The sequence below is a fragment of the Lethenteron reissneri genome, unplaced genomic scaffold (assembly GCF_015708825.2).
Source record: "Lethenteron reissneri isolate LAM-NWPU_2019-01 unplaced genomic scaffold, ASM1570882v1 scaffold_1578, whole genome shotgun sequence".
NCBI lineage: Eukaryota > Metazoa > Chordata > Hyperoartia > Petromyzontiformes > Petromyzontidae > Lethenteron > Lethenteron reissneri.
In genome coordinates this window covers 29519-41376 of record NW_026891309.1, presented here as the reverse complement: position 1 = coordinate 41376, position 11858 = coordinate 29519, and the positions used below count along the sequence as shown (strand labels likewise).

Here is an 11858-nt window from a genome sequence, read left to right as displayed (position 1 = left end):
CGATTCTGCACTTGAATCTTCGTCTTCAAATATTACTTCCACTTCTTGACATTCCACCTTCACCTCTTCATATTTCACCTCGATACCTTTAAAAGTGTCCAAGCTGGGATTTTCTTCCAGTTCTTGTTTCTCGAGGGATGGGCTCATTGCAGCACTTTGACTTTCACAAGCTGATTTCAGACTCCACTCCTGGTGGATATTCTGATGCTTGTGTGTTCTCTGGTGGACTTGAAGATTGGAAGAATTTGAAAACGTCTTCCCGCACAGAATGCACTTGTAGGGTTTCTCTCCTGTGTGTGTTCTCTGGTGTGTTACAAGAGCAGTTGACTGTGTAAATGCCTTCCCACACACACTGCACTTGAAGGGTTTCTCTCCTGTGTGTATTCTCTGGTGTCTTTTAAGAACAGATGACTGTGAAAATGCCTTCCCACACACACTGCACTTGAAGGGTTTATCTCCTGTGTGAGTTCTCTGGTGTCTTTTAAGAACAGATGACTGTGAAAATGCCTTCCCACATACACTGCACTCAAAGGGTTTCTCTCCCGTGTGTGTTCTCTGGTGTATTACGAGAAGATGGAAAACAGAAAACGCCTTCCCGCACAGAGTACACTTGAAGGGTTTCTCTCCTGTATGTGTTCTCTGGTGTCTTTTAAGAGAAGATCGCCATGCAAATGCCTCGTCACACACAGTGCACTTGAAGGGTTTCTCTCCCGTGTGTGTTCTCTGGTGTCTTGTAAGGACTGATGGCCATGCAAACGCCATCCCACACACAGTGCACTTTAATGGTTTCTCTCCTGTTTGTGTTCTCTGGTGCTGTGTCAAATTTACAGTCTGATCTGTGCTGTATCCACGCTGGTCGCATTGTTGACTTGTCGTATCGACCTGCGCTGAGCGTCTTTGCTCCATCAGACCAAGCGACAGCTGCAGACAGAAAAGAATATCCACTCCATCTACACGTCAGTATCGAGACACAGAGGAATGCAAAAACACAGTCACACGTGACTTACACATCTAGACTCATTCACATATTCATGATGCAGTGAAAACGTTTCCCAAGTTTATCACACGGGCTGTTATTGCACACGACGAGAGGGCAAATGGTCATAAATGTGCCTGGAAGCCCTCGTATCTCCGTGGTGAGATGTTAACTACCTCACCTGGTGTACAGGAAGTCGTGGGTTCGATCCCGGCCCTGCTGCTGCTGCTGTATATTTGGAGTTTGCGTGTCTCTCTCTCTCTCTCCGTGGTGAGATGTTGACTACCTCACCTGGTGTACAGGAAGTCGTGGGTTCGATCCCGACCCTGACGCCTGCTGCTGCTGTATATTTGGAGTTTGCGTGTCTCTCTCTCTCTCTCCATGGTGAGATGTTAACTACCTCGCCTGGTATACAGGAAGTCGTGGGTTCGATCCCGACCCTGACGCCTGCTGCTGCTGCTGCTGTATATTTGGAGTTTGCGTGTCTCTCTCTCCGTGGTCGCGTGGATTTTCCTCCGAATCTCCCGGGTTTCCCCTCCACATTTAGAGTCAACATCAGCACGCGTGCAGCGTCTTTGACCGATACACATTTCCACACGTAGTCTTGGTTCTTTCGGTAAAGTTGCGTAGATAGGAAATAACAGTAATAGATAATAGAATTAAATTAATAAAGACCGCTTGTGTTGCGATCGAAACGTCGTGGTTTTTATATATTTACAATTTTGTTTATTTTGATTAATTTTATTAACCGTTATTTTTATTTAATTTTCTATCCACGTGACTTTACCGAAAGAACCAAGAATATTAATTGCTGCAGTTACGAAAGTTTTAAGTCAAAACACTGACACACGCGTTGACAAACCCCACCTTGTGTTGTGGGCATGTCGCCCACAACACAAGGTGTATCGCAGCTCAAGCGGGCTTGGCCTGGTAAAAAAAAGAAAAAAAAACTGCGTTAATATTTACAATAAACCAAAGTTACAAAGTAGTGAAGACAAATTAAACATAAGCGAGAGAATTAAAGCAAACGCAACCAGGCGAGGGCAGGAGGCAAGGCCCCGCGTGTCTAGGCCCCGCGTTGTAAAGTTCCAACTTGGACATCGATTCACAAGCTGCTGCTGCTCTATTGACGTCCCTACGAGAGAGAGCGCGAGGCTCTAGCTGGGTAAACAACAACAACCACAACAACAACCACAACAACCACAACAACAACGATGAGAATTTCTCACCTCACTGCACGCGCGAGGCGACAGCTTCCTGTCACCTCGTGACGTCACGCGGTAGTAGGTGACATGACGTCACTTCCTGGGCACAAGACACGCCCCTCCCACAACGAGCGGCTCTGTAACTAAATATGAATAAATTATGTTAATGAGACCGTCGCAATAACCTCGTGACGTCTTTAACGAACTCTTTCTGTTAATGAGCCGCCCGTCCCTGGGCGTGGCTTTGCCCAAATAAGGATTGGCAACTGGAGCGACGTCTGCAGTGACCGAGGCGGAGGTGACGTCACGTTCAAGAGCGCGGGGGACGGGAGTGACATCCTTGGCGACATGACGTCACTAGCGAGGTACACCTCCCTGGCGTTTCACGCGGATGACGTAATGCTGAGTGGTGACGTCACCGAGCGGGGTTGAGTTTAAGTTGATTTAGATCCATTTTCATTGCTCCATCTCTTGAACAGAGACCCCTTGGGTGTGTGTACACTGTGTGTGTGTGTGTACACTGTGTGTGTGTGTACACTGTGTGTGTGTACACTGTGTGTGTACACTGTGTGTGTACACTGTGTGTGTGTACACTGTGTGTGTGTACACTGTGTGTGTGTACATTGTGTGAACATTGTGTGTGTGTACACAGTGTGTGTGTACACTGTGTGTGTGTACACTGTGTGTGTGTACAGTGTGTTTGTGTGTACACTGTGTGTGTGTGTGTACACTGTGTGTGTGTACTGTGTGTACACTGTGTGTGTGTACACTGTGTGTGTACACTGTGTGTGTGTACACTGTGTGTGTGTACACTGTGTGTGTAGACTGTGTGTGTACACTGTGTGTGTGTACACTGTGTGTGTACACTGTGTGTGTACACTGTGTGTGTGTGTACACTGTGTGTGTGCACTGTGTGTACACAATGCACAGTGTACACACTGTGTGTGTACACAATGCACAGTGTACACACACTGTGTGTACACGGTGTGTGTGCATTGTGTACGTACAGTGTGTGTTACATGTATGCACACAATCAGACAAGTATTCATTCTAAATTATTGACAGGCATATGCACAAAATTGAATTACTGCAGTGAAATATACTGCATCAGATAACATCTTATTCTCTGGTTCTTTCAGTAAAGTCTCGTAGAACGAAATTTTATAGAATACGACGTTTCGATTGGAACACAAGCAACCATCATCAGGTACAACACGTGAATGAAAACACAAACATAGTGAACTTAGAAATATAATGCAACACAACACAAGTCAGCCAACACAACAGTCAACACCCTACCTGGTTGATTACGTTCTTCCAAAATTGAACAATTTAGTTTAGATAACATCTTATTAACAAGGAGCTATTTCAAGAATGCACCCTCTACTGAACAGTGGATGTGAAACACACAATTGTGCAATTCAAAACGAGTAGGCCTTTGCATGTTGGCGTCTGGGTCAAAAATTTAGCAAATTCTAAACATTACCTACAAACGACACAGCTGAGATGACAGATCAATCATCGCCCCCTACCGACAGGCTCTTGACAATATTCAGGCCGGTGCAGGGCCTCCACCTTGTGCCACACAGGGGCAGCTGCTACTTGGGGTGCTCTTGTTTGAGACGAGATACGACACAAAACTCCGTATTGCTGAGCGGATTAAGTTAGCACTATGTAAAAGCAATTATTATAACATAGTGCATGCTTGGGAGCTTATTGGCTCTCGCTCCTGGTTAGAGATCTACCAACACACAGGTCCACAAAGACTGGCCGCTCTTACCCTGCAGGTTGAACCTAGGAATTGAGTGTTCAACTTCACATTCTTGTCATTAAAGGCCTGTGACAAGGGTGCATCTATTGGAGCGACATCGTCTCAGGCTTACACATCTACCGGGTCTCCATTTGACTTTGTATTGTCTAGGAAGTCCACCCACACCTCCACCTCCACAAACTGCTGGGAGTTGCCTCGCTCTGCCTCAGTCAGAATTCTCCTCCTGCTTCACGTTGCCTCCATCGATGTGAAGGTCACATTCTGGACTTTAATCATCTTCACATTTTACCTTCACTTCTTCACTCTTCACCATCACCTCTTCATATTCCACCTTCACCTCTTCATATTTCACCTCGATAGCTTTAAAATTGTCCAAGCTGGGATTTTCTTCTGGTTCTTGTTTCACGAGGGATGGGCTCATTGCGACACTTTCACTTTCACAAGCTGATTTCAGACTCCACTCCTGGTGGATCTTGTGATGCTTGTGTGTTCTCTGGTGTACATGAAGATTTGATGACTGTGCAAACGCCTTCCCGCACGGAGTGCACTTGAAGGGTTTCTCTCCCGTGTGAGTTCTCTGGTGTATTACAAGAGTAGATGACTTTGCAAACGCCTTCCCACACACACTGCACTTGAAGGGTTTCTCTCGCGTGTGTGTTCTCTGGTGTTTTACAAGAGAAGATGACTCTGCAAACGCCTTCCCACACACACTGCACTTGAAGGGTTTCTCTCCCGTGTGTGTTCTCTGGTGTTTTACAAGAGAAGATGACTCTGCAAACGTCTTCCCACACACACTGCACTTGAAGGGTTTCTCTCCCGTGTGTGTTCTCTGGTGTTTTACAAGAGTAGATGACTGTGCAAACGCCTTCCCACACACACTGCACTTGAAGGGTTTCTCTCCCGTGTGTGTTCTCTGGTGTTCTACAAGATTTGATGACTGTGCAAACGCCTTCCCACACACACTGCACTTGAAGGGTTTCTCTCCCGTGTGAGTTCTCTGGTGCCGTGTCAAATTTGCAGTATGATCCGTGCTGTATGCACACCGGTCGCATTGTTGCCTTGTCGCACCGAGCCGCGCCGAGTGCCTTTGCTCCATCAGACCAATTCTGCAGAGGAAGCGACACCATCTACACGTCAGTATTGAGGCACAGCGGAATGCATATACACAGTGACACGTGACTTACACGTCTATACTTATTCATAGATATTCATGATGCAGTGAAAAAGTTTCCCCAAATTCATCACACGGGCTGTTATGGCACACAATGAGAGGGTGAATGGTCATAAATATGCCTGGAAGCCCTCGTATCTTCAAAATGAATGGGAACCCAAAACTCCGAGCACACAATTTCGGCTGTCTGGCTACAAAATAAATAATTATAAGAGCTAAATTCGGCTGACATAGCAAAGGGTGTTGAAACCAATCCTATTTGTGTTATGCAGAAATGCGTAAATTAATACTGGTAGGAACCTCCTGATTACACCAGCCCACAGGGGATTATTGTGTCCGTCGTGAAGGGAGGGGCTGGGTGGAGAGGGTGGAGAGGGTGGGGAGGGGCTGGGTGGGGCTGGGTGGTGGGTGGGGAGGGTGGGGCTGGGTGGGGAGGGGCTGGTCACCCCGTGGTGCCCTTATAAAACTCAACGTTTCACCTACTCACGCCGGCTTGTGCCCGCCCTCACAGTCGGGCATATTTGCGGAATACACCACGCCGCCGTTGACCCTGCAGGCCATTGAGCGAGCAACCCGACGTGTTCCTAGCAGCTCCCTCCGCAGCAGCAGGAATGTTGTTTAATCGCAACTTAGAGGTATGAATCCAGGCTCAGATGTCCTTGAATGATGGGATGAACAGATCTGACGTCAGCTGCTGCACGTGTGTGTGCTGCTAACTTCCTGTTTCCACTCTTATAAAGAGTTCCAGAGGAAAACTAAAATAAACTATTGTTTTGATACAACCTCCGTGTTCATCAGAGTTAATATACTTTACACTGTCACACACTGCCCGGTTTTCCCCTCCACATTCAGCGTCTTTGACAGACAGACATTGACACACGTAGTCTTGGTTCGTTCGGTAAAGTCACGTAGATAGCAAATAAAAATAACAGATCATGAAATAATTAAATAAAGACCACTTGTGTTGCGATCGAAACGTCGTGGGTTTATTCTTTATTTGCAATTTTTTAATTTTATTTAACATTATTATCTGTTATTTTTTTTAATCTCCGTGACTTCACCGAAAGAACCAAGAATATGAATTGCTGCAGTTACTAAAGTTTTAAGTCAAAACCCCAACCCACCTTGTGTCGTGGGCAGGTGGCTTCTGTAAACAAGAGCGTTATAGCAGCTCAGGCGGGCTTGGGCTGGTAAAAAAACGAAAAAAAAAACCGCGTTAATATCTACAGTAAACCAAAGTGACAAAGTAGCGAGCCGCGTGAAGACAAATTAAACTTAAGGGAGGGAATTAAAGCAAACGCGACCAGGCGAGGGCAGGAGGCAAGGCCCCGCGTGTCTAGGCCCCGCGTTGTAAAGTTCCAACTTGGACATCGATTCACAAGCTGCTGCTGCTCTATTGACATCCCTACGAGAGAGAGAGAGCGAGGCTCTACCTTGGTAAACAACAACAACCACAACAACAACCACAACAACAACCACCACGACGATGAGAATTTCTCACCTCGGATTTCACTGCACGCGCGGGGCGACAGCTTCCTGTTACCTCGTGACGTCACGCGGTAGTAGGTGACATGACGTCACTTCCTGGGCACGAGACACGCCCCTCCCACAACGAGCGGCTCTGTAACTAAATATGAATAAATTATGTTAATGACACCGTTGCAATAACCTCGTGACGGCTTTAACGAACTCTTTATGTTAATGAGCCGCCAGTCACTGGGCGTGGCTTTGCCCAAATAAGGATTGGCAATTGGAACGACATCTGCAGTGACCGAGGCGGAGGTGACGTCACGTTCAAGAGCGCGGTGGACGGGGGGGAGGGGGGTGACATCCTTGGTGACATGACGTCACTAGCGAGGTACACCTCCCCTGGCGTTTCACGCGGATGACGTAATGCTGAGTGGTGACGTCACAGAGCGGGGTTGGAGTTTAAGTTGATTTAGATCCATTTTCCATTGCTCCATCTCTTGAATCGAGACCCCTTGGGTGTGTGTACACTGTGTGTGTGTGTGTGTACACTGTGTGTGTGTGTGTACACTGTGTGTGTAGACTGTGTGTGTACACTGTGTGTGTGTGTACACTGTGTGTGTGTGTATACTGTGTGTGTACACAGTGTGTGTGTGTACACTGTGGGTGTGTGTACACTGCGTGTGTGTACACTGTGCGTGTGTGTACACTGTGTGTGCACTGTGCGTGTGTGTACACTGTGTGTGTACACTGTGTGTGTGTGTACACTGTGTGTGTGTACACTGTGTGTACAGTGTGTGTACACTGTGTGTGTACACTGTGTGTGCATTGTGTACATACAGTGTGTTACATGTACGCACACAATCAGACAAGTATTCATTCTAAATTATTGACAGGCATATGCACAAAATTGAATAACTGCAGTGAAATATACTGCATCAGATAACATCTTATTCTCTGGTTCTTTCAGTAAAGTCTCGTAGAACGAAATTTTATAGAATACGACGTTTCGATTGGAACACAAGCAACCATCGTCAGGTACAACAAGTGAATTAGAAAACAAACAGTGAACTTAGAAATATAATGCAACACAACACAAGAGTCAGCCAACACAAGTCAACACCCTACCTGGTTGATTACGTTCTTCCAAAATTGAATAATTTAGTTTAGATAACATCTTATTAACAAGGAGCTATTTAAAGAATGCACCCTCTACTGAACAGTGGATGTGAAACACACAATTGTACAATTCAAAACGAGTAGGCCTTTGCAAGTTGGCGACTGGGTCAAAAATGTAGCAAATTCTAAACATTACCGACAAACTCCACAACTGAGATTACACATCAACCATCGCCCCCTACTGACAGGCTCTTGTCCACACGCAGGCCGGTGCAGGGCCACCACCGTGTGCCACACAGGGGCAGCTGCCACTTGGGGTGCTCTTAGAATGTTTGAGACGAGGTACGATACAAAACTCAGAGTTGCTGAGCGGATTAAGCACCATGTAAAAGCAATTATAACATCGTGAATGCTTGGGAGCTTATTGGCTCTCTGCTGGTCAGAGATCAACCCAACACACAGGTCCACAAAGACTGGCCACCCTTACCCTGCAGGTTGAACCTAGGAACTGAGTGTTCAACTTCACATTCTTGTCATTAAAGGCCTGTGACAAAGGTGCATCTATTGGAGCGACATCGTCTCTGGCTTACACATCTACCGGGTCTCCATTTGACTTTGTATTGTCTCGGAGGCCACCCACACCTCCACTTCCACAAACTGCTGGGAGTTGCCTCGCTCTGCCTCACAGTCAGAATTCTCCTCCTGCTTCACGTTGCCTCCATCGATGTGAAGGTCACATTTTGGAGTTGAATCTTCATCTTCACATTTTACCTTCACTTCTTTGCTCTTCACCATCACTTCTTCACATTTCACCTTCACCTCTTCACATTTCACCTCGATACCTTTCAAAGTGTCCAAGCTGGGATTGTCGTCCGGTTCTTGTTTGATGAGGGATGGGCTCATTGCAGAACTTTGACTTTCACAAGCTGATTTCAGACTCCACTCCTGGTGGATCTTCTGATGCTTGTGTGTTCTCTGGTGTACATGAAGATGTGCTGACTGTGCAAACGCTATCCCACACACACTGCACTTGAAGGGTTTCTCTCCCGTGTGTGTTCTCTGGCGTTCTACAAGAGCAGATGACTGTGCAAACGCCTTCCCACACACACTGCACTTGACGGGGTTCACTCCCGTGTGAGTTCTCTTGTGTTTTACAAGAGTAGATGAATTTGAAAACGCCTTCCCACACACACTGCACTTGAAGGGTTTCTCTCCCGTGTGTGTTCTCTTGTGTTTTACAAGAGTAGATGAATCTGAAAACGTCCTTCCCACACACACTGCACTTGAAGGGTTTCTCTCCCGTGTGTGTTCTCTGGTGTGTTACAAGAGTAGATGACTTTGCAAACGTCTTCCCACACACACTGCACTTGAAGGGTTTCTCTCCCGTGTGTGTTCTCTGGTGTTTTACAAGAGTAGATGAAAGTGCAAACGCCTTCCCACACACACTGCACTTGTAGGGTTTCTCTCCCGTGTGTGTTCTCTGGTGTGCTACAAGAGTAGATGACTTTGCAAACGTCTTCCCACACACACTGCACTTGAAGGGTTTCTTTCCCGTGTGTGTTCTCTGGTGTGCTACAAGAGTAGATGAAAGTGTAAACGCCTTCCCACACACACTGCACTTGAAGGGTTTCTCTCCCGTGTGTGTTCTCTGGTGTTTTACAAGAGTAGATGAAAGTGAAAACGCCTTCCCACACACACTGCACTTGAAGGATTTCTCTCCCGTGTGTGTTCTCTGGTGTGCTACAAGAGTAGATGACTTTGCAAACGTCTTCCCACACACACTGCACTTGAAGGGTTTCTTTCCCGTGTGTGTTCTCTGGTGTGCTACAAGAGTAGATGACTGTGCAAACGCCTTCCCACACACACTGCACTTGAAGGGTTTCTCTCCCGTGTGTGTTCTCTGGTGTGTTACAAGAGTAGATGACTTTGCAAACGTCTTCCCACACACACTGCACTTGAAGGGTTTCTTTCCCGTGTGTGTTCTCTGGTGTGTTACAAGAGTAGATGACTGTGCAAACGCCTTCCCACACACACTGCACTTGAAGGGTTTCTCTCCTGTGTGAGTTCTCTGGTGCCGTGTCAAATTTGCAGGACGATCCGTGCTGTATGCACACCGGTCGCATTGATGCCTTGTCGCACCGAGCTGCGCCGAGTGCCTTTGCTCCATCAGACCAATTCTGCAGAGGAAGCGACAGCTGCAGACAGAAAAAGAATATCCACACCATCTACACGTCAGTATCGAGACACAGCGGAATGCATATATACACAGTCACACGTGACTTACACGTCTATACTTATTCATATATTCATGATGTAGTGAAACAGTTTCCCAAATTCATCACACAGGCTGTTATTGCACACAATGAGAGGGTGAATGGTCATAAATATGCCTGGAAGCCCTCGTATCTTCAAAATGAATGTGAACCCAAAACTCCGAGCACACAATTTCGGCTGTCTGGCTACAAAATAAAAATGTATAAGAACTAAATTCAGCTGACATAGCAAAGGGTGTTGAAAACAATCCTATTTGTGTTATGCAGAAATGCGTAAATTAATACTGGTAGGAACCTCCTGGTTACACCAGCCCACAGGGGATTATTGTGTCCGTCGTGAAGGGAGGGGCTGGGTGGGGAGGGTGGAGAGGGGCTGGGTGGGGCTGGGTGGTGGGTGGGAGGGGTGGGACTGGGTGGGGAGGGGCTGGTCACCCCGTGGTGCCCTTATAAAACTCAACGTTTAACCTACTCACGCCGGCTTGTGCCCGCCCTCACAGTCGGGCATATTTGCGGAATACACCACGCCGCCGTTGACCCTGCAGGCCATTGAGCGAGCAACCCGACGTTCCTAGCAGCTCCCTCCGCAGCAGGAATGTTGTTCAGTGGCAACTTAGCGGTATGAAGCCAGGCTCAGATGTCCTTGAATGATGGGATGAACAGATCTGACGTCAGCTGCTGCACGTGTGTGTGCTGTGCTAACTTCCTGTTTCCACTCTTATAAAGAGTTCCAGAGGAAAACTAAAATAAACTATTGTTTTGATATCACCTCCGTGTTCATCAGAGTTAATATACTTTACATTGTCACACACCATCTTTACACTGTCACACACTGATAGACTTTACTGCAAACACAAACTTGATACTGTCACAGAGTTGATAGACTTCACTGCAAACACAAACTCAACACTGTCACACAGAGTTGATAGACTTTACTGCAAACACAAACTTGACACTGTCACACACAGTGCCATGGTAAACCGGTGGTGGTGTGGAGTTTACACCAGACACCCCGCCCCGGTTTTCCCCTCCACATTCAACATCAGCGTCTTTGACAGACAGACATTGACACGCGTAGTCTTGGTTCTTTCGGTAAAGTCACGTAGATAGGAAATAAAAATAACAGATCATGAAATTAAATTAAAAAAAGACCACTTGTGTTGCGATCGAAACGTGGTGGGTTTATTCTTTATTTGCAATTTTTTTTATTTTATTTAACATTATTATCTGTTATTCTTTTTAATCTCCGTGACTTTACCGAAAGAACCAAGAATATGAATTGCTGCAATTACTAAAGTTTTAAGTCAAAACACCGAGACACGCGTTGACAAAACCCACCTTGTGTCGTGGGCAGGTAGCTTCTGTAAACAAGAGCGGTACAGCAGCTCAAGCGGGCTTGGGCTGGTAAAAAAACGAAAAAAAAAACTGCGTTAATATCTACAATAAACCAAAGTGACAAAGTAGCGAGCCGCGTGAAGACAAATTAAACTTAAGGGAGGGAATTAAAGCAAACGCGACCAGGCGAGGGCAGGAGGCAAGGCCCCGCGTGTCTAGGCCCCGCGTTGTAAAGTTCCAACTTGGACATCGATTCACAAGCTGCTGCTGCTCTATTGACATCCCTACGAGAGAGAGAGCGAGGCTCTAGCTTGGTAAACAACAACAACCACAACAACAACCACAACAACAACCACAACAACCACAACCACCACGACGATGAGAATTTCTCACCTCGGATTGCAGTTCACGCGCGGACCTCCAGCTTCCTGTTAGCTCGTGACGTCACGCGGCAGCAGATGACGTCACGCGGCTGCAGATGACGTGACGTCACGCGGCAGCAGATGACATGACGTCACGCGGCAGCAGATGACATGACGTCGCT

At 46.7% G+C, this 11858-nt stretch overlaps 2 protein-coding genes across 2 annotated transcripts; both read right to left on the bottom strand.

The window, feature by feature from the left end:
• Positions 1-3370: 3370 nt before the first annotated feature.
• Positions 3371-6738, bottom strand: LOC133362687 (gastrula zinc finger protein XlCGF71.1-like). The gene is made up of 3 exons (XM_061581610.1): positions 6625-6738; positions 6248-6310; positions 3371-5058 (listed from the first exon to the last, which is right to left on the bottom strand). The coding sequence occupies exon 3, from the start codon at positions 5046-5048 to the stop codon at positions 4221-4223; it is 828 nt and encodes a 275-aa protein (XP_061437594.1). The 5' UTR covers positions 5049-5058; positions 6248-6310; positions 6625-6738; the 3' UTR covers positions 3371-4220.
• Positions 6739-9009: 2271 nt separating this feature from the next.
• Positions 9010-11724, bottom strand: LOC133362683 (zinc finger protein 180-like; the record flags this gene model as incomplete). Its single annotated transcript, XM_061581606.1, has 3 exons — positions 11708-11724; positions 11318-11380; positions 9010-9904 (listed from the first exon to the last, which is right to left on the bottom strand). A coding segment is annotated over exon 3 (867 nt), but the record flags the coding sequence as incomplete, so codon positions are not given.
• Between the last annotated feature and the right edge of the window lie 134 nt (positions 11725-11858).

Bases quoted from the DNA above. Each gene is read 5' to 3' on its own strand.
- LOC133362687 (XM_061581610.1), bottom strand. From the start codon at position 5,048: ATGGAGCAAAGGCACTCGGCGCGGCTCGGTGCGACAAGGCAACAATGC.